The sequence below is a fragment of the Macaca thibetana genome, chromosome 10 (genome assembly GCF_024542745.1).
Source record: "Macaca thibetana thibetana isolate TM-01 chromosome 10, ASM2454274v1, whole genome shotgun sequence".
In the NCBI taxonomy this organism is placed as follows: Eukaryota; Metazoa; Chordata; class Mammalia; order Primates; family Cercopithecidae; genus Macaca; species Macaca thibetana.
In genome coordinates, this window is record NC_065587.1 from 88705639 (window position 1) to 88727435 (window position 21797).

General features: G+C 41.4%; 1 protein-coding gene and 1 non-coding gene across 2 annotated transcripts in view; both read left to right on the forward strand.

Moving 5' to 3' along the window:
- NAA20 (N-alpha-acetyltransferase 20, NatB catalytic subunit) overlaps positions 1 to 21585 on the forward strand; it is a 710789-nt gene extending 689204 nt beyond the window's left edge. The window contains exons 2-7 of the mRNA XM_050805791.1: positions 4509 to 4636; positions 9633 to 9657; positions 12814 to 12904; positions 13932 to 14067; positions 20314 to 20459; positions 20919 to 21585. Coding sequence (XP_050661748.1) covers positions 4584 to 4636; positions 9633 to 9657; positions 12814 to 12904; positions 13932 to 14067; positions 20314 to 20459; positions 20919 to 21004 — 537 coding nt within the window. The 5' untranslated portion in view covers positions 4509 to 4583 and the 3' untranslated portion in view covers positions 21005 to 21585. The remainder of the gene's footprint in view (positions 1 to 4508; positions 4637 to 9632; positions 9658 to 12813; positions 12905 to 13931; positions 14068 to 20313; positions 20460 to 20918) is intronic.
- On the forward strand, positions 21127 to 21232 carry LOC126929964 (U6 spliceosomal RNA). Its single transcript, XR_007717390.1, has one exon. It is a non-coding gene; the product is annotated as a U6 spliceosomal RNA (small nuclear RNA).
- Positions 21586 to 21797: the final 212 nt, after the last annotated feature.

The window sequence follows — 21797 nt, forward strand, 5'->3', positions numbered from 1 at the left end:
TCAAACAAACAAAAGCTCAACAGAGAAACTCAGCCAACCCATACATGCATCAGAATGAAGAATGGAAAGGGAAGAGCTGTAACAAGAAATGGGAATGACAATTACATCCACTCAATCATAGACTTAAAACCAAACAACTAGATGATATATAGTTGTAAAAGTGATGTGGCTATATAGAGAATGGTGGCACATGCCTGTAGTCCCAGCTACTCAGGAGCTGAGGCATGAAATTGCTTGAACTTGGGAGGTGGAAGTTGCAGTGAGCCGAGATCATGCCACTTCGCTATAGCTTGGGTGACAGAGAGAGACCCTCTCTCACATACACACACGCAAAAGGCCAGGCATGGTGGCTCACGCCTGTAATCCCAGCACTTTGGGAGGCTGAGGCTGGTGGATCACAAGGCCAGGAGTTCAAGACCAGCTTGACCAAGATGGTGAAACTCTGTCTCCACTAAAAATACAAAAAAAGTAGCCTGTGGTGGCAGGCACCTGTGATCCCAGCTACTAGGGAGGCTAAGGCAGAGAATCACTTGAACCCAGGAGGTGGAGGTTGCAGTGAGCTGGGATCACACCACTGCACTCCAGCCTGGGCAACAGGACAAGACTCCGTCTCAAAAAAACAAAGGCCTCGTGTGGTGGTGCACACCTGTAGTTCCAGCTACTCGGGAGGCAGAGGCAGGAGAATCGCTTGAACCCAGGAGGCAGAGGTTCCACTGAGCTGAGATCCTGCCAGCACTCCAGCCTGGGAGACAGAGCAAGACCTTGTCTCAAAAAAGCAAAAAACTAAAAAACAAAACAACAAAAAAGAGTCAATAGTGCCCTAAATTGAAAGTTCTATTTAAAAATCTGATTTTGACCATTAATTATCCTCATTAGGAGATTGCAAGTATATTTAATACATATATAATACTATACATATCTTAAACTTTACAGGAAACTTTTAGGAGCTTTTATTTTGTGCTGCTCAGCAATCTCTTTATTTTCACATTTATTTATTTATTACTTTTATTATTTTTTAATTTTTTGAGACAGAGTCATGCTCTGTCACCCAGGCTGGAGTGCAGTGGTACGGTCTCAGCTCACTGCAACCTCTGCCTCCCGGGTTCAAGCAATTCTCCTGCCTCAGCTTCCCAAGTAGCTGGGATTATAGGCGCCTGCCACCACGCCCAGCTAATTTTTTTGTATTTTTAGTAGTTAAATACAAAACCATGTTGGCCAGGCTGGTCTCAAACTCCTGACCTCATGATCCGCCCGCCTCGGCCTCCCAAAGCACTGGGATTACAGGTGTGAGCCACCGCACCCGGCCTATTTATTCATTTATTTATTGGCATGAAGTCTCCCTCTGTCGCCCAGGCTGGAGTGCAGTGGTATAATCTCAGTAAACTGCAACATCTGCCTCCTAGGTTCAAGCGATTCTTCTGCCTCAGTCTTCCGAGTAGCTGAGATTACAGGTGTCCACCACCATGCCCAACTAGTTTTTATATTTTTAGGAGAGACGGGTTTCACCATGTTGGCCAGGCTGGTCTCGAACTCCTGACCTCAGGTGAACCACCTGCCTCGGCCTCCCAAAGTGCTGAGATTACAAGAGTAACTCACTGAGCCTGGCACTCTTTCATTTTCATATGATTTGTTTTTTCTTCTGTTAAATTCAAGAAAAAAGTCAAGCATAGTAATACCTTATACTTCATTTATTAACATATGTAATTAGAATCCCTTTTAAGTAAAAGTCTCTTTCTCACCCCTTAATCTACATAGAGAGATGACTGAAATTCTCTGTGAGTTAACATGGTTTATTCCCAGGTGGCAAAATTTTGAATGATTTGTTGTTTTCTTCTTTGTACATTTCCACAAGTCTTTGATTTCTTAATAATGTGCATATATCATTTTTATTAAAAGGTCCTTAAAAATGTAAATAGCCATGAAAGGTATTTTTAAAACCCATAAAACAAGTGTGTCAACACGTAGACTTTTCTGGTGGGAGCAAGACAATAAGAGGAAAGGGAGGTGGCTTCCAAAGCCTCACCCATCTCCTCTAAGCTGCTCCTCGGGGACTGTGGGCAGCCACTGCCCCTCCAGAGCTATTTATGCTAAGGTCTATGGTTGAGGGCTGTGCCTCTCCTAACTCTCCATCTCCAGATTCTGATCCTTCAAAATGCAAAATACTTAATTTCATTATTTTCCTTACCAAACACTTATATGGCACTTAAAATGTGGCAAGCACTGTTATAAGTGCTTTACAAATATTAACTCATGTAATCTTCATAATAATTCAGTGAGGTAGGCGCTATGATTATGCACCTTTTACAGAAACTAAGGCACAGAGAGGTGAAATACCTTTGTTGATAACGTGAATACCCTCTTTGTAAACTACCAAGGATGACATTATCTTCTGGGTAACCTGCATGCCACTTTTTCACTCAGCTGTTTAATCGATATTTGCTGGGCACTTACTGGCCACCCTTTGAGATGCTAATTCATAGGCGGCAATCAGCAATGGAAACTGATAACAGTTTAAAAATAAGTAGACAAACAGGAGAGAAGGGAGAACCAGGTGGTGAATATCCAGGATATTCTCTGTGCTTCCCTGCACGTTCCTCTGACCCCATGTGTTGGAATGGCCATATAGCTATAGGACATTTCTGATCTGTGCCTCAAAATCAGAATAATAAGTCGTATTAGTGCTGCAAACTGCTGGCCCACAGCATCCAGTCTCTGCAGGGTTTCAGTACTACCTTTGTGTTAAATCCACAGTGTTTTTTTCTAAAAATCAAAATCATGTTTATTCCACCATTACCTAGATACAAACATAAAGTAGCTATAAACTTCTAATGTTTATAATACCAATGAATCAGAGCCAAAGATATGACAAAAACCTTCACTACTTCATAAGGAACAAGATTCAAATCAACATTAGTTCATGTCACACACACAAAAATTATGAAACACTTTGAAATGGCCAGAAAAAGATTACTGGGTGTCCTGTCTAGTACACGTTTCCAGGTTTTCTCTGCTTTTTATTGTCTTTGACAATACAAAATTTTACAAATTCGTAAGCTGAGGAAAATTGATAGTAATGAAAATTTTTGTCCATAAAATACAAATGCACGGTGTCATACAGTGTCCAGCAGAGACAGTGGATTACAGCTCTGTGGATATTGACCAGTTTAATGCTTATATGTAAATACATTTCAGCATTCCTGCTTGCTTTATGTATTTTATCTCTCTTTTATCTTATCTTGTTGAGACAGGGTCTTGCTGTGTCACCCAGGCTGGAGTGCAGTGGTGCAATCATGGCTCAGTGCAACCTCTACCTCCTGGGCTCAAATGATCCTCCTACCTCAGCCTCCCAAGTAACCGGGATTACAGGCGTGAGCCACTGTGTCTGGCCTGAAGAAAGGAATTTTTAACTTTTAATTTTAACTACTTTAAATTTAAAAACTGATGTTTGATTCAGCGATTTGAAAACAGTATATTTGGAACCACTTGGATATGAGAATCTGCTTTTTAACCATACATTGATGAAATCTAAATAGAGAACAAGCATTTCCGATGACAGGTACTCTCTCAGATTGAAATGCACTGCAATTGTATACACACCGGATTTCAAAGTCTTTGCAAAAAAGAATGTAACATATCACATTAATTTTTTAATTGACTGATTACATGTTGAGTATTGATTGGTTACATGTTGAAATGATAGTTCGGGTATAATAAAGTGGCGTCAGGGAAAAATATTTTTCCTAAATAGGAAAAATAAATGGGTAAAATGTACTATCAAAATCAATTTTACATTTCTTTTTGTTTTTATTTATTTATTATTTATTCTTGAGACGGAGTCTAGCTCTGTCGCCCAGGCTGGAGTGCAGTGGCGAGATCTCGGCTCACTGCAACCTCCGCCTCCTGGGTTCAAGCGATTCTCCTGCCTCAGCCTCCAAGTAGCTGGGATTACAGGGGCGTGCCACCACGCCCAGCTAATTTTTCTTTTCTTTTCTTTTCTTTCTTTTCTTTTTAGTAGACAGCGGGTCTCGCCATTTTGGCCAGGTTGGTCTCTAACTACTGAACTCAAGTGATCTGCCCGCCTCGGCCTCCCAGTGTTGGGAATACAGGCGTGAGCCACCGCCCCCGGCCTTCTTTTTGGTTTTAAACGTGGTATTGACATTTTAAGATGATATCTGCGACTCGCATCACTGGGACAAGCGACTCTGGGTCATGAATTCTCCCATTCCTCATTTACTCTGCAGCACCGGGTGGCTGTGAACCCTGCTCTTCTGCTTGGGTTTCTGCATCACCTGCAGCTTCTTTCCTTCCCAGGTGTCGCCGCCTGCTTTCTGCAGCCGCTTCCCAGGAGGGGTTCCGAAGTTCTGGGCAGCCAGAGCCCCGGAGGCCTTACAGGAGCGGCCTGGCAATTCTCGCCGCCGGCCGCCAGAGGAAGCTGCTTCGCTGCTGTCGTTGCCGAGCAACTCGTAGCCCGGAAGCAATACCCCGTCCGGCTCGGTTCTGCGGCGGCCGCACTCCGGGAGACTTCCGGCGGCGGGGCGGGCGCTGGGTCTTGGCTAACTGGCTTCGGAAGCGGCGGCGGCGCGATGACCACGCTACGGGCCTTCACCTGCGACGACCTGTTCCGCTTCAACAACATGTGAGTGACACGCGCCTAGGGCCAGCCGCTCGTGGTCCGGCCCTGCCACCTCCGGCCCCACCACCTCCAGCCCCGCCAGCTCCGGCCCCAGCCGCACCCTCCCGGCCGGACCCCAAGCCCGGGCGGGGACCCGCGAGAACCACCCCCGCCGGCCGACGTGGGCGCCTCCCTGGGGCCACAGGGTCCAGGGACAGGTGGGCCTGGAGTCGACGCACGCCGGCCTTGGCGACCTTGGCCAAGGTGCTCAAACTTTGTCTCTGGACCCTGCTAGCTCGCGGGTTCTGGGGCAGCGCTGGGGCCGCCGCTCGTGGTCGCTGTCAGGAGGCACTGGGGTGATGGGGCGAGCTGGGGCGCGGCCTCGAGCCCACCACCTGGGCTCCTCGCCCTGCCCCACTGCTTGCTGGCTCGTGGCCGGGCCGCGCCTCTTCTGGGTAGTGGGCACCGCCGAAGGCCCGGCCGCAGAGGGGGCTTGCGAGGATCGGAAGCTGGTCAGCAGCTGTTGGGATGTGTACATGGTGAAGCCCACCTGGTGGCCGTGGTTAAATTGTATCTAAATGAAATAACACCGATCACTGTGTTCCCGGCAGCGGATGCTGTCTCAGTCATGGTTACTGTTTGCAAGTTTAGTTACTGTAGCTGCGCACCCGGGTGTAGACACCTTTCCTCTGTGAGGAGTCAGGGCATATCTTAGGGGAGGCTCGCTGTGCACCCAGAGCCCTGGATGCAGTCTCTTTGGATTCGAGTTAAGGCCAGACCTCTGATTTGCGGGTACCTTTTTTTTTTTTTAATAAAATGTTTTATTATGAAGATTCCCACACATTTAGAAAAGTTGGAGGAATTTCACCCTGTGCTTTTATAGACACTTTTCCTGGATTCTGCAGTTAACATTTTGCTACACTGATCTCTCTCCTGCCTATCTATGAGTCCTAGATCCACTTTAAAAAACAACAGGGCGGTATGTGAAAACTAAGGACCAAGTGGTTCTGATTCAGTGTCGGGAAGATAGAAAGCACTATGGGATGAGATGGCTGGGAACATTTCAAAGAGAGGGTGAGCCTTGAAGGATGGGTGACACATTGGTAAGTAAGGAAGAAGGAAGTTCCAGAGAAGGAGCGGGGCATGAAAGTGGGGACACTTGAAGTGCGGTTAGACAACTGGGGTCAGTGCGAATCTAGTGGCTTTCTGTCCCTGAGCAGTCGTGGAGAAATGGGTGAAACAGGAGGGGTTTCGACCTGATCCTGTGAAAAGAATTTTCTGTTGGGCCAGTCTGGTCTAAGCTTCATAGCTGCGGTGACTTGTGTTGAACTCATTGTTCCCTGCACTGTTCTGAGTGCCCACATAATAATCCAGTTAATCCTCACAATTCTTTGAGGTGCTGTCATCCCCATTTTGTGTATGAGTAAACCAAGGCATGGCAAGCACAAGTGAATTGGCCCAGGTGGGGATGAGTAAAGCAAGGAATTTCATCCAAGGAGATTGGTTCTGGAGCAGTGGTTCTAAAAGATGTGGTCCCCGATCACAGGGACCATGTTAGAAACGCACATTCCGTTTGCGATCCACTGCTCTGGAGTGGGTCTTAACCCACCTGGAGCCTCTGGAGAGGCTCACCCCTCTTTGAAATGTTCCCAACCATCTCATCCCATAGTCCTTTCTATCCTCCTGACACTTGAATCGGAACCACTTGGTTCTTAGTTTTCACATACTGCCCTATTGTTTTTCAAAATGAATCTAGGATTGATAGATGGGCAGAGAGAGATGATGAAGCCAGTGTAGCAAAATGTTCACTGTGGATTCTAGGTGATGGATTCAAATTCTTAACCACTGAGCTCTGTGGGCTGTCATGTGATGAGAGCAGGTAAACTGGGCAGGTAAGCCATTCAGGAGGCTTTGGCAGTGGCCCAGAGATGATGACTTGGCAGAGGCTTCAGTTTGGAAGGTGCAGCATGGGAGGTGACAGGATGCCTTGAAGCTTCAAGAAAAGTTAAGCCTTATGGGGAATCAGTTTTACCTGAAGATCTAGGAAAGGATAACTGTTTTACATGGAAATGAATAGAAAGGAAATAACACAGGAACACTTACAAGAAAATATTAGATTTCAGAGAATCACATGGCCTCTTCAGAATGTGCCAGTAGGGGAGCTCCATTTATTCCCCATTTTCTTTTATTTTTTGAGACAGGGTCTCGCTCTGTCACCCAGATGGGAGTGCAGTGGCACAATCATAGGTCGCTTTAGTCTCAAGCTCCCAGGCCCAGGCAATCCTCCTGCCTCAGCCTCCCGAGTAGTTGGGACTACAGGCATGTGCTGCCACACATTTAAAAAATTTTTTGTAGAGACAGGGTCTTGTTTTATTGCCCAGGCTGGTCTGGAACTCCCAGGCTCAAGTGATTCTCCCACCTTATCCTCCCAAAGTGCTGGAATTACAGGTGTGAGCCACCACACCTGGTTCCCCGTTTTTTCTATTTACTTGCCTCTTTGATTAGGGCATTTTGGTAGAAAACTCTGAGAATGACTCATATTAGATGTTGCAGTCGGAATCGAAAGAATCCGTGGATGTACAACACTGCAATTAATTTAACACATATTTTATTCTTGGAAAAATATTTGAGTGCCTACTGTGTGCCAGTTCTAGAGACACAGCAATGAGCAAGACATAACCAAAAAGATGCCTTTATAGAATGTACATTTTCCCCTCTAAACACCTTAATGGATCATAAAGTAGCGCTGACTTCATAGAACACCTGAAACAATTTTAGGGACCCCCTCAAATCCTGACCCACACCTTGGGAATCACTGCTCTAACACAGTGCGGGGAGTCATGTGGAGCTTAGTGTTCAGTTACACAGGAAAATAGAAGCAGGGAAGGAAAGCTAGAAGCGAGTGGGGATTCAGCTTTAGTGTGGGGGTTCAGGGAGAGTGGCCTTGAAGAAAGACCTGGGGAAGTTAGGAATGAGTTACATGAATACTGGGGGGCAGGGGAGCTTCCAAATAGAGGGAACAGTAAGTGAAGACACCCCTGTTTCAAATAGGAGGCAGGCCATGTGGCTGGAACAGAGTGAGCGTGGGAGGGTAAGGGGATGATAGCAGAGAGTCAGAAGGGCAGGACTTGGAGAGGCCATCATAAGACCTGAGCTTCTCTGCCAAGGACACCAAGAAACCCAGGTGGAGGGGCCAGGAAGGCATCTGGGCATGGACGTCTCAAGATTAGGTCTGGGCTAAAGATGGAAATGTGGGGGTCACAAGTGTAGAAAAAAGAGGCTGTAAGATGGCGCCGTAGGGCATCAAGTGTTCAAGTAAAGGAGACCACGTGGCTCAGTGAGGTGAGAGGAAAACCCCATGGTCTCAGAAGCTGAGTGAAGACAGCGTTTCAGGCTGTCTCAGCAGTGGGAAGCTGTTCAAGAGCAGCTGATGGCTCAGTGCACATCATATTTATATGTTTCTTCCAGGAAAGAGAAATTGAAGATGCAGATGCAGGAGGGAAAGAATTGCAGGAGGAGGGTCCCGAGTACTGAGGGGGTCTCTCGCCAGCACTCCGTGCCTGGTGACGGGAAAGCAAGTAGCATATGGGTGCAGATGCCTGTGTGTGTGGGTTCGGTGGGGGAACTTTGGTGAAGCCTTCTTCTTCCTGTTCTTTTCCTCGTGATGGAATAGGAAGCCCCTGAGGTGGCGGGGCTGGAGGTGGGGGTGCGGGTGGGCAGACAAGAGGACATGAAGCAGTTGTTGAGAAGTGTGGGAGTGACTCCCTGCACTGTATTACAGCAGTGATTCTCAAGGTGTGGGCCAGGGTTTGGGGGTCCCCAAGATTGTTTCAGATATTCTGTGAGGTCAGAGCTATCTTCATGATGTATTAAGAAGGTTTTTTGCCTTTTCCACTGTCATTCCCTCACAAGTACACAGTGGAGCTTCCCAAGGTGTGATCTTTCAGCAGCAAGCATAACAAATGCTTGAGAATCCGGTTGTCTTTTAAGCAAGACGTTGCAGAATTGTTAAAACAATGCCATTGTTGTCACTGGATTTTGTTTCTTGTTTTCGGAAGTATAGTGATTTTTTGGTAAAGTTATTTGTGTTAACGTGTAATTGATTTATTATTTTTGAGTGAATATTAAAAAGTTTTAAATATCAGTAGATTACCCATATAAACAAAAGTTCTTTGGGGTCCTCAGTAACTTTTTAGTGTTAAGGAGTTCTGAAACCAAAAAGTTTAGGAACTGCTGGACTACAGAATATGATATGACTAGCATCGCTGTGGGTCTCAAAGGAGAATTTGACTAGAAATTGGAGGAGAACAATCGAAAAGTAGCTGGTTTTGAGCCTGACAAAATAACGGCTCCACTGATTGAATAGGGAAGTGAGGGGACGAAGGAGGTGGGTTTTCAGAATGCAGATTCGGGAATGGTGTGCTGGGATGTGCTGGTTGAAGCGCCCACAGCAGCAGAGCCAGGTTGGGAGGCATCCACCAAGAACACGTGATTGAACACATAGGAATGGGGATGGTGGGGACAGGGAGGTGGGAGTGTAGAATAGGAGTGGGGAGCAAAAACCGAGTGGTGGGAGTGACCACATTTACAGGGTGGAATAAAGGAGCAATTGTCAGGGAAGACCCAGACACAGGCAGGGAGGATCCATGGGGTTAGATGCTGTAGTGGGCGAGTTTGACCTTCCGTCTCTGCGAGCTACATCCCTAGTTGATCCCCAGTTCCATTAGCAATTTATTGCCACTTAGAAAATGCGAGATGTAGATTTATTAACTTAAATTTTAAAGAAGCAAGTAGCAGTTAAATGAAAAAATGTATAAACACCCTAATAGTTGCTGTGACAGCTTATTATGGCTATTAGGTAGATTAAATCATCTTCCTCAGCCCTAAAGTTGGCCTTAAAATTGTTGATGAAACATGGTTTGTTTTCCTTGTGGCGTTATTATTGTTAGCTTTAGCAGGCTTATTTCAACTGGTTATTGTAAACGCTGCTTACTATTGACATTTCTCTTGTTTCTTTCAGTAACTTGGATCCGCTTACAGAAACTGTATCCTTTTTTACAAAAAAAAAAAAAAAAGGTTGAATGAAGATTTACTGAGAATAAAGAAAATAGAGAAATGAAAGGAAACACAGAGGAGTACTGAAAAATTTAAAAACTTGTAGGTCAGGAAACATCATAAGCAACACTGAAAGCAATTTTTAAAAATGACACTGAGAACGAGAGTTGTCTTAGATCTGCTGACAAACTGTTAATATAGTAGAAATTTGTAACATCATAGCTCCCCTGCCAACCTCACCCCTCAGGAGTCAGCATAGCTATATTCACCAGAAAGCACAGTGACTTCCGCAAGGTGGCTTCATCTCTTTAGTGTGAACAAAGTCTGGAGATAAGCAGTCCCAGGCAGGTGATGCTTCCATGAAGACACCAGCAGCCAGGCTCTCTGCAGGTTAAGCACTCTACAGAGTGGCTGTAATCTTGTTCCAGATGCTGCCAGAGCAAACAGCATCACAGCCATGTTTCCGGCAGCAGAATCAACAGAGGGGGAGGTGAGGGTGTTCTTCCCTTTTAAGAGTACCTTTGAGCCTGGAATCCCAGCACTTTGGGAGGCCAAGGCAGGCAGATCACGAGGTCAGGCGTGCAAGACCAGCCTGGCCAACATGGTGAAACCCCGTCCGTCTCTAATAAAAATACAAGAATTAGCCAGGCATGGTGGTGCACTCCGTAATCCCAGCTACTCAGGAGGCCGAGGCAGGAGAATTGCTTGAACCAGGACCCGGGAGGCGGAGGTTGCAGTGACCGGAGATCACGCCACTGTACTCCAGCCTGGGCTACAGAGCGAGACTCCATCTCAAAAAAAAAAAAAAAAAAGAGTACCTTTGGGAAATGCCGCACAGCCCTGCTCTGTCTCCTTGACCAGCACCTGTTTCATGTTCCACCTGTCTACTGAATCCTATCTAGAGTCCAGAAATGTGCCCCGCTTTATAAATTGGGACTTGTTACTAAAGTGAATAAAGGATTTGAGGTAACAATGAGCAGTGTCTATTATTGTCCTAAAGGAAAAATGGGGCAAAGATGTGAAGATAGGGTACTCTGGTTATGCTGTTGTAACAGATAACCCCACATCTCTAGTGGCTTGCAACACAAAGTTCGGATTCTGGGTTATGTTCCATGTCTACTATAGGTGGGTAGGAGGGTTCTGCTAACCGGTAATTTATCAAAAGAGGGCATATAGGAGCTTAAAGAAGGTATTAGGAGTTCAGTCTCATTGGTCAAAAGACATGTAAACTAAAACCAAAATGAGATGCCATATTTTAGGTATCAGCTAAGATTTAAAAAAATGATACACCTCAGTGCTGATGATGGTGAGGTGAGAGGAACATTCTCATAAATTGCTAGTGACAATGTAAGTTGCTATTATCTTTCCGGAAGGCACTTTGGAAACAGTAATTCCATTTTCTGAAAGCCAAAAATAAGAAGAAATAGAGGCAGTTTGTCAGTGGTTGACAAAAGGCCCATAGGCCAAATCTGGCCCACTGCCTGTTTTGTAAATAAAATGTTACTGGGACACCATGCTCATTAATTTATATTTTTTTTCTGTGGCTTTTGCAGTTTGAGTAGTTCCAGCAGGGACTGTATGGCCCACAAAGCCTAGGATGTTTACTATTTGGCCTTTTACAGAAAAAGTTTGCTAACCCCTGAGTTATACCATTACAAAAATTATTTATTGCAGGAGAGTTACTAAGCATTTGGAGTAAGATTCACACACAACAATCAGGAGATGGTGAAGTAAATTAAGCTGTACTGAAGAAGGATTTCAGACATTTTTTTGGGAAACTGGAAATGACCCAGGTGTCCATTGTCAGGATACAGGCTATTTAAGGTGTCTCTTCACATAAGGAAATACTATACAGCAGTAAAAATTACTTACAGGTACAGGCAGGCAGCAGTACTACATATCAGAAACAAAACTGAATGGGAAAAGCAAAAAATCTCCACAGTGTTCATCTGGACTTTTAAAATTATGACTAATGATATCACCACTTAAAAAAAAGATTTTTGAAGAATTTTGAATGACAAAAATTTGGAAGAATTTTAGGATGCAAATTGGTTTATATGGTGTGCTTCCAGTGACATTTAAAATGTACAATGAAAGTCCCATAATCCAGGTGAGCCTATATTTGAAAGTAACCTGTTGGGTCCTAGAGGTCGATGGGAGGGAGGGGTGTCTGGGACTCCTCCGTTAGCCACAGGAGAGATGGTTGTGGTGTATGTCAGAGGCTGGCTGGCAGGAAGACTGGCTGGCCTGCCATGTTAAGGGTTGTATTTGAAGGGTATTCAAAATAATGATGGTCCTTCACAGGAGATTTTGAAGAATTTCACACTGAACAGGTTTTCCAGGAACTTAAAAATATATTTCTGTATGATTGATGGTGTCCTCTGATAAATTGCATCAGAAAGTTTATACTAACAAGAAATATATTTTCATCCATTAAAGTACAGTGTAAAAAGAAGAGAAATGTAGGAATGATTACATGTCAGTAAGGACATCCCAAGGTTGAAGAGTTAAGTCATGAGCAAATTATTCAGGCATTTACTGTTAACATAGTTGATTCCTTAAGTCAGCTTTTATCTGCATTACTAGAAATGCAGGATTTGAATCAGTGGAGAGGAAAAACTGGGTAATTAAGTTGGCTCTGGAAGGACTTAGGTTGTAAAGTTATTTTACAGTCTCATAGCTGAAGTCAAAGTAGGAACTAGCCATTAATTTTTCAGTGCAATTATGCAACCATCAATGTATTGAGCATCTACTGTGTACCAGGCACCAGGGATAGAGGGAACATGACATTCATAGACTAAGAGGAGGCAGACCGCTAACAGATAATATCAGGTGATAAATGGAGAGATTTAGATATGGTATGGTCAGTAGGGAAGTAGACTGTAGAACTTCGGGGTCCTGATCCTCTGCTTTCTATTAAACAGTGCTATCACCATTCCACACTTGAGGCTGTATGTCCAGGCAATTTTGTTAAAAATCAATGATAACCTAAATGTTTCATGTAATGGTATGTATGATTATAGGACTCATATAGAGCTGGGGATAAAGTAACGGTATACTTTGTAAAGGAAACTTTTTTTACAATATCTCTTAATGAAGAACTTTTTACTGTCCATTACTTTTCACACTCCTTAACAGGACTCTAGTATGGGATTCCTTTCTACTTACAGTACCTCGCCCACTGGCCAGAGTATTTCATAGTTGCAGAGGCACCTGGTGGAGAATTAATGGGTTATAGTAAGTATAATACCACTAATATTTTGTGGAGTAGGTAAATATTTTAATACAGATTTCAACCAATTGCTTTAGACTGTAGAATTGGAATATAATCGTGATGCTTGTAATTTTATTTCCTCTTCAACAATTCAACAACTTACTGATCTCTTCTCTGTTTTGGGCATTGTGCTAGGCCCAGGCGATAACGGCAGTGAACCAGACAGACATGGTCTTAGTCTTCTTAAATCTTTCATTCTAATAGAAAAAAAAAATCTTTCATTCTAATAAAAAAAAAAATCTTTCATTCTAAGGCCAGGTGCAGTGGCTCACGCCTGTAATCCCAGCACTTTGGAAGGCTGAGGTAGGCGGATCCTTTGAGGTCAGGAGTTCGAGATCGGCCTGACCAAATGGTGAAAGCTCGCCTCTACTAAAAATACAAAAAATTAGCTGGGCGTGGTGTCACACGCCTGTAATCTCAGCTACTCAGGAGGCTGAGGCAGGAGAATCACTTGAACCCCGGAGGCAGAGCTTGCAGTGAGCTGAGATCATTCCACTGCACTCCAGCCTGGGTGACACAGCGAGACTCCATCTCTAAAAAAAAAATCTTTCTTTCTATACTTTTGTTAAAATTCTACATGGTTTATTTAGTATATAATGCAGGCATCATAGCATCCTCATTGAGTTAGCATTACTAACAAAACCTTTAGTTCTGAACTATATATGTATATCCACATGTACCCACATATATCCACACCCATATGAAATGTAGCTATTTGAAAAAATACATACTCTGGTTCTTTTTTCAAAATTAGTTGTGTTTTTAAGTATATCATTCTTTTTTGTTCTAATTCTGATTTTAGAACTACATATAGTATTACATTTACAAGTGAATTTCAAATAAAAGCACTGTTAGCTGGATGACCTCAGGTGGTACTTAAAAACTTCGTTATCAGTTTCCTTTGTAATAAAAATGTACCAAACAGTAATTGTATATTTATGTGTAAATCAGTGTCTAGTTACTGAATGTGATTTTTGTTGTTGTTGGCAGTTATGGGTAAAGCAGAAGGCTCAGTAGCCAGGGAAGAATGGCACGGGCACGTCACAGCTCTGTCTGTTGCCCCAGAATTTCGACGCCTTGGTTTGGCTGCTAAACTTATGGAGTTACTAGAGGAGATTTCAGAAAGGTGAGATTCAGTTTTTCAAATACACTTAGGGATTTGTGGACCCCTAACCATTTTTTTCCCCTTCAGGCTGAATAACTGTCATGCTTTACAGTTTACAGGAATTTCATGTTCCTCCATCTCCAATAGTCCTTACAACAATTCTGTCACATAGTCAAAGTGATAATTGTTTCTATTTTGCCAATGAGGAAATTAAGGCAAAGTATTGCAGTGACCCGCTGTAGGCTTATAAGCCGAGGAATTGGTGGAATCAGTTCCAAAGGCTAGCTCTCGACGTTTCTCTTAGTGTTCCTGCCACTGTGGCACACACTCCTAATATCTGTTAACATTGCCTTGGCATCTGAATAAATTTTTAACAGTGCTTCTTGGCCAAAAGAAAATAGTTCAGTTTTAAGCAGTTATATTCTAACTGTTTAATAAGTATTTATAGCCTAACAACTAATAGCCATTTAGAAAAAAAAAATGAAAGAAGAAATATTTTTATTTCATTCTTAAATAACTATGGCTAGCTACTAATGAGATGTGTATACCTGTTGGACGTTAGATGACTTGACACAACCACCTGCATTCCTGTTTCCCATTGGTTTTTTTTTTTTTTTTTTTTTTTTTTTTTTTTTGAGACGGAGTCTTGCTCTGTCACCCAGGCTGGAGTGCAATGGCACAATCTTGGCTCACTGCAAGCTCCGCCTCCTGGGTTCATGCTATTCTCCTGCCTCAGCCTCCCGAGTAGCTGGGACTATAGGCGCTTGCCACTATGCCAGCTAATTTTTTGTATTCTTTAGTAGAGACGGGGTTTCACTGTGTTAGCCAGCATGGTCTCGATCTCCTGACCTCGTAATCTGCCTGTCTCAGCCTCCTAAAGTGCTGGGATTACAGGCGTGAGCCACTGTGCCTGGCCCTAATATTTTTTTTAATCACAGCAACTGCCAGAAACTCAGCTTCATAGAAATATTATGTCATTAAGAGGAATGTAGTATGATCTAATGTCGAACTTGTGAACTACTTCAAACTAGTTTCCCAATATCTGACGTGTAAGGTTTTGCTGTTTTTCCTGAACATTCGAAATATCCTTTGGTGGCTGTATGAGTTTGGGACACTTTAGGGCACCTAAGTGCACAGTTCGCGAACTGCCAGCATGGCATCTTTTTTTTTTTTTTTTTAAGAGACATGTTGTATATATCAAACCTCTTCATTGTCGTGTAATACAATAAATAGAAGAGAAAGCCCCTCCTCGTATCTTCATTCTAGAAGAGATAGGTTTGTATAAGCTTGACCTGTTGTCAAGCTGCCATTTCTTTCTCCACTGTAATTTCCTAAAAGTGTGGTAGGAAAGAGAATAGTTGCTGAGGGTTCTTGAGCTTAATTTCCACTTAATTATTAGATTTAATAAAGGCAAGTTTTAAAGAAGTAACTGTGGCCTGACAAAGGCTTCAAGCCAAATTAGAGGCAAAAGGAGCTCAAACTCCTTCAGAGAAGAGAAGAAGTTGTGTTAGCTGAAAAAGAAGAGTGCTAATCTTTAAGATTTTTTTCAAGTTCTCCCTAGACCAAACAAAGAAGGGAAGAAAATTTTTAGCATGATTATAGTTTATACACATTTATTAATGGCATTATGTTGAAAAAAAAGTATTTGGCATTATTGTATAGTGAACAGGGAGTTAGAAAGTGGGTTGTTCAATGAGAACACATGGACACAGGGAGGGGAACATCACACACTGAGGCCTGTCGGGGGTGGGGGTCTAAGGGAGGGATAGAATTATAAATACCTAATGATGTAGATGACGAGTTGATGGGTGCAGCAAACCACCATGGCATGTGTATACCTATGTAACAAACCTGCACATTCTGCACGTGTATCCCAGAACTTAAAGTATAATAAAAGAAAGTGGGTTGTAACTAGCTATGACCTTCCACATATAATTTAAGGTATTTATATGATAGATTCTCTCTCTGAGTAGAAAACCACTATGCTCTCTTCCCTTCCAGTTTCTAAGCCTTCGTTATTTGAGACTAGTTGCTAAGATTTAAGTAATCTTTATTTGTAGGGGTTTGTATATATATATACATACATAATATATATACACATGCTTGTATACATTATATGCTTATATACATGTATACATAGTGTATACAATGTATACATTAAAAATAGAAACCAAACAAGTAGAGGAGAAGAAAAATTGAATGATAGAAATCAACCCCAAAGAAGAGAAAAAGGAAACTAAACCGGCAAAACAAAATGCATGAAATAAAATGGTAGCTAAGAATCCAAATACTGTCAGTAATTACAACAGTAAATGTTAATGGCCTTAGGACTTTATTTATTATTATTTTTTGAGACGGGGTCTCGCTCTGTTGCTCAGGCTGGAGTGCAGTGGCATGATGTCGGCTCACTGCAACCTCCGCCTCCCAGGCTCAAACAATTTTCCTGCCTCACCCTCCGAGTAGCTGGGATTACAGGCACCCACCACCACGTCCTGCCGGCTATGATGACTCTATTTAAAAGACAAAGGCCATCTGTATTGTTTACAGGAAATATGTGTAAAATATATTAAAATATTTTTAATACAGAAAGATTGAAAGTAAATTTTTTTTTATTATTATACTTTAAGTTCTAGGGTACATGTGCATAACGTGCAGGTTTGAAAGTAAATTTTTAAATTACCTTGCAAATTCTAACCAGAAGGAAGTTAGAATACTTATTAATAGTAGTTAAATTATAGTTGAATAATTATTACCAGTGTAAAAAAGGGTCATTGCATATTGATAAAATATTTAATCAAGGAAGTAACAAGACTGGGAGTGGTGGCTCATGACTGTAATCCCAGCACTTTGGGAGGCCAAGACAGGTGATCACTTGAAGTCAGGAGTTCCAGACCAGTCTGGCCAACATGGTGAAATCCTGTCTCGACTAAAAATACAAAAATTAGCCAGGCGTGGTGGCACGTGACTGTAATCCCAGCTACTTGGGAGGCTGAGGCCAGAAAATTGCTTGAACCTGGGAGGCAAAGGTTACCGTGAGCCAAGATCATGCCATCACACTCTAGCCTGTGCAACAAGCAAGACTCCATCTCAAAAAAAAAAAAAAAAATAGCGGTTTAAAATGATATATACCCAGTGACAATATTTCAAAGTAAAAATGCACAAATTGACAAAACTACAAGGAGAAATAGACAAATTATTATTATAATGTGAGATTGAGACACGCTTTTTTTCTGATAGAACAATGAGATAGAAATTTGTCAAGCCTATAGAACAAGAATCAGCAATTTTCTTCTGGGTCAGATAGTAAATATTCAGGCATTACAGGCCACCTAAAGTCTTGGTTACATAGTTTTTTGTTTGTTTGTTATTTAACAATGATTGCAAAAACCATTCTTAGCTTGAAGGCAGTAGCAAAATAGGTTGTGAGCCAACCCCTGCCCTAAAGAATTTCAATCAGTAGCCCAAAATCTTTTCACGAAGAAAGCTGTGGCTTCTCTGGCCAATTTTACCAAACATTTAAGAAATAACAACTGAAAGGTCACTTTTACAGAAACTATTTTGCACAAGCTAAAAAAGGGAACATTCCTCAACTTATTTTTTAAGGCGAGGATAAATCTGATAACAATACTTGACAAAATATGGAAAAGGAAAATTTGAGGAAGATCTCACTCAGATGCAAAATCCCGGAAAAATACTTAGCAAAATGGATTTGGCACTACATAAATAGGATGACACATCAGAAACAAGGTGGTTTCAACTTTACACTAAAGGAGAACACTGGTTATTTTATTTTTTTTTATTTTTTTTATTTTTTTGAGACGGAGTCTCGCTCTGTCGCCCAGGCTGGAGTGCAGTGGCCGGATCTCAGCTCACTGCAAGCTCCGCCTCCCGGGTTTACGCCATTCTCCTGCCTCAGCCTCCCGAGTAGCTGGGACTACAGGCGCCCGCCACCTCGCCCGGCTAGTTTTTTGTATTTTTTTAGTAGAGATGGGGTTTCACCGTGTTAGCCAGGATGGTCTTGATCTCCTGACCTCGTGATCTGCCCGTCTCGGCCTCCCAAAGTGCTGGGATTACAGGCTTGAGCCACCGCGCCCGGCCAACACTGGTTATTTTAGAAAGTGCAGCAAACTTGATAAAATCCAATATTCTTTCCTGATAAAAACTGTTAGCAAACTAGGAAATAGAAAGGGGGAACTTCCTTAACCTGAAAAATATCTACAAGAAATCTGTAGTAAATATATTTAGTAGTGATACATTGAATGCTTTCCTTTTGAAATCAGGGACAAGTTAGTCCCTCTTCAGTAATTTACTAGAAATTATAGACAGTGCAGGAAAGCAGGAAACAATAAACAATAGGAGGATTGAGAGGAAACAAAACTTATTTTGCACAGATACGATTATACAAATATAAAATCCATAAGAATCTATATTTAGAATTAATAAAAGGTAGGCAAAGTTGTTGGATATAAAGTCAGTATAAAAAGCAATTGTATTTACATATGAGAGGAAACAAAACTTATTTTGCACAGATATTATACAAATATAAAATCCACAAGAATCTAGAAATAAATGTTTAGAATTAAAGGTAGGCAAGGTTGTTGGATATAAAGTCAGTATAAAAAATCAATGGTATTTATATATTTACAAACAGTAAAATTTAGAAAAGATGCCATAGCATGAAAAAATATTAAATACTTAAGAATCTAGCAAGTGCTATGCAAGACCTCTGACATTTTAAAAACTTTTTTGAGAGATATTAAAGTAGCCCTGATAAGTGGAGTGATAAACTATCACTGGATTAGAGGATACAGTAAAACAGGTAATTGACCACAGTTCCAATGTAACTGCAGTCAAAATCCCAAGTATTTTTTATAGTACTTGTTAAGCTGACTCTGAAACATATAGAGGAATAGAAAGAGCAAAAAAGAGACAAGATATTCTTGAATAGCAGCAAAATGGGTGATGTGCCCCCTCCAGGTATCAGACTGTAAAGAGTGAGACTGTATCTTAGTGCTGTAGTTATCTAGACCAGTGCTACAGAATTTGAGAAACAGACCCGAGAATATATGGACTTTAACATACCGCAAAGGAGGCACTGCACATCAGTAGTATGAAGATAGACTTTTCAGTAAAGGTGGTTGGACAATTGGATGTCCCTATGGGAAAAAAAAATTTCCCAGATTACCACTATTCCATACACAAATCAACTCCAGATTTATTAAAAACCTAGATGTGAAAGTAAAGCTAAGAAGTCTTTTGAATTGAATATGGCAGAGTGTTTCTGTGGCCTTAGTGTAGGGCTTTTTAAAAAGGCCATCATATATTCAGCTTCACTGAAGTGAAGTAACTTTTTTTATCAAAAGATACCATAAAGATAATGACAAGACAAACCACAAACTGGAAAAAGATATTTGCAAAGACATTACACAGTACTGAATATTCACAATACATAGAGAACTGTAGCGGGGGAAAAACTGTGTGAAAGATTTAAGTACTGTACAGAAGGAGAAATCTAAATGGCCAACCAACAGAAATATATTCAACATCGTTAGTAATTGCAAATACAAACTAAAATCTGAGATATAGTTACACTGTAAGATTGGCAAAAATAAAAACATCTGATGCACCAAGCCTTGCTGCTGTGGAATGGAGGCTTACTCACTTCTGTGCGAGAGTGAGTTGGTACAAGCCAGTTGGGAAAACAGTTTGGCATTAACTAATGAAGATGTGCCCTGTGACACAACAGTGAGACTCCTAGCTATAGACCTTACATGAGACACTCAACAGAAGTATTCATAGGAGCATCGTTTGTAACAGTAAAAGCCAGAAATGTGTATCAACAGGACCGTGAATGACTTGTGGTGCACAAGCCCAGCCACTCTTGAAGCTTTTACAATGTTAGTTGACTGAGAGAAGCAAAAGACAAAAGAATATATGATTCCATGTATGTAAACTTCATCAACAGGAGAAACTGTAATAAGTGGTGAATTTATAGAACAAATGCCTTGAGTTTATCTTTTAAGAAAACGTGTTGCAGCTTTTGAAATGCTAGTATGCATATAGTCATCTTATACTGCAAAGTAATTGTCATAAATCCTAAGTAATACAAATTTCTATTACCATGTAATCGGCTACAAAGTCCTATTACTACCATTCTGAGTAGTAGTCAGAGCAAGGTAAAAACACATGTTTTAAAAAAATATGTATCTATTACTTTCTAGGGTGTTTCACATTCTAACATTTTCCTTTTTTTTTTTTTTTTTAAAGAAAGGGTGGATTTTTTGTCGATCTCTTTGTAAGAGTATCTAACCAAGTTGCAGTTAACATGTACAAGCAGTTGGGCTACAGTGTATATAGGACGGTCATAGAGTACTATTCGGCCAGCAACGGGGAACCTGATGAGGACGCTTATGGTAAGCTCCCTTCCATGGCAGTATCCTCAAGAAGAAGTCGAAACAGTTACATTCATTCTACAGATTGTAGTCTTTGATTATTTTAATAAATGTAGAAGAATCATATTTGACTTTAATATTAAATCTCCCTCAACCTACCTTTATGAACCTATTAGTAATAATTAACTTACCTATTAACTAGCCAATGGTTAATTTCTGTACATTACTGTTTTACTATGTTACATACATATTATTTTAATAACAAGAAAGAACGTGTATTGTGAGCTGAATCCTGGGTAAGGTTTGGTTAGCATCTGGTATACTTGGCAGTTGGGCGACTTATTTATAAATACATTTTGCTTAGAATCTGGTGGAAGTAGGGGTAGGGGATAAAACCTCTTATGGGAACTTTATCTATACACTTTACATTTGATAGAATATGTTGTTTGAGTGTTTATATTAAACTTTGCTTCTTTACAGATATGAGGAAAGCACTTTCCAGGGACACTGAGAAGAAATCCATCATACCATTACCTCATCCTGTGAGGCCTGAAGACATTGAATAACCCTGGGCAGTGGTTCTTAGGCAGATACTCTAGATACTTTATGGACAATATTATTTTCATTGGATGATTCTGGAGCTCTATTAGGAGAAAAGTAATCATTTTAGGTCTTAAAGACTTCAAGAGTGCTCGCTTCGGCAGCACATATACTAAAATTGGAACGATAAGAGAAGATTAGCATGGCCCCTGCGCAAGGATGACACGCAAATTCGTGAAGCGTTCCATATTTAAAAAAAAAAAAAAAAAAAAAAAAAAGACTTCAAGAAAATACAGGTTATCAATTTATTTAAAATCTCATTGTTTCCAGTTAGCAATGTCATACCTATTAAAGCTGTTCACTAACAAAATTCAATCAAAAAGGCAGCTAGGTCAGAAGGAAACATCCCACTCTCATGGTTCATAATACTCACTGTATGTATGCTAGTGAAAAGATTTGCTTCAGTCTCCTCCTAAATTCTGTGCCTGAGAACCACTGCTGCATATATTTGTTTTTAAATTTTGTATTGAACTGTTAATTGAAGCTTTAAAAGCATATATGAAATGTATAAATCTAAGATGTATAATAAAATACATTGTTGACCCTATGAATGTTTTCTGAAGTTTGTTAGTCATTTGTAAAACTAAATCAGATTGTAATCCCAGTACTTTGGGAGGCCAAGGTGGGCTGATTGCTTGAGGTCAGGAGTTCGAGACCAGCCTGGCCAAAATTTATACTAAAAATACCATCTATACTAAAAAATACAAAAATTAGCTGGGCATCCCAGCTATGCAGAAGCTGAAGCACAAGAATTGTTTG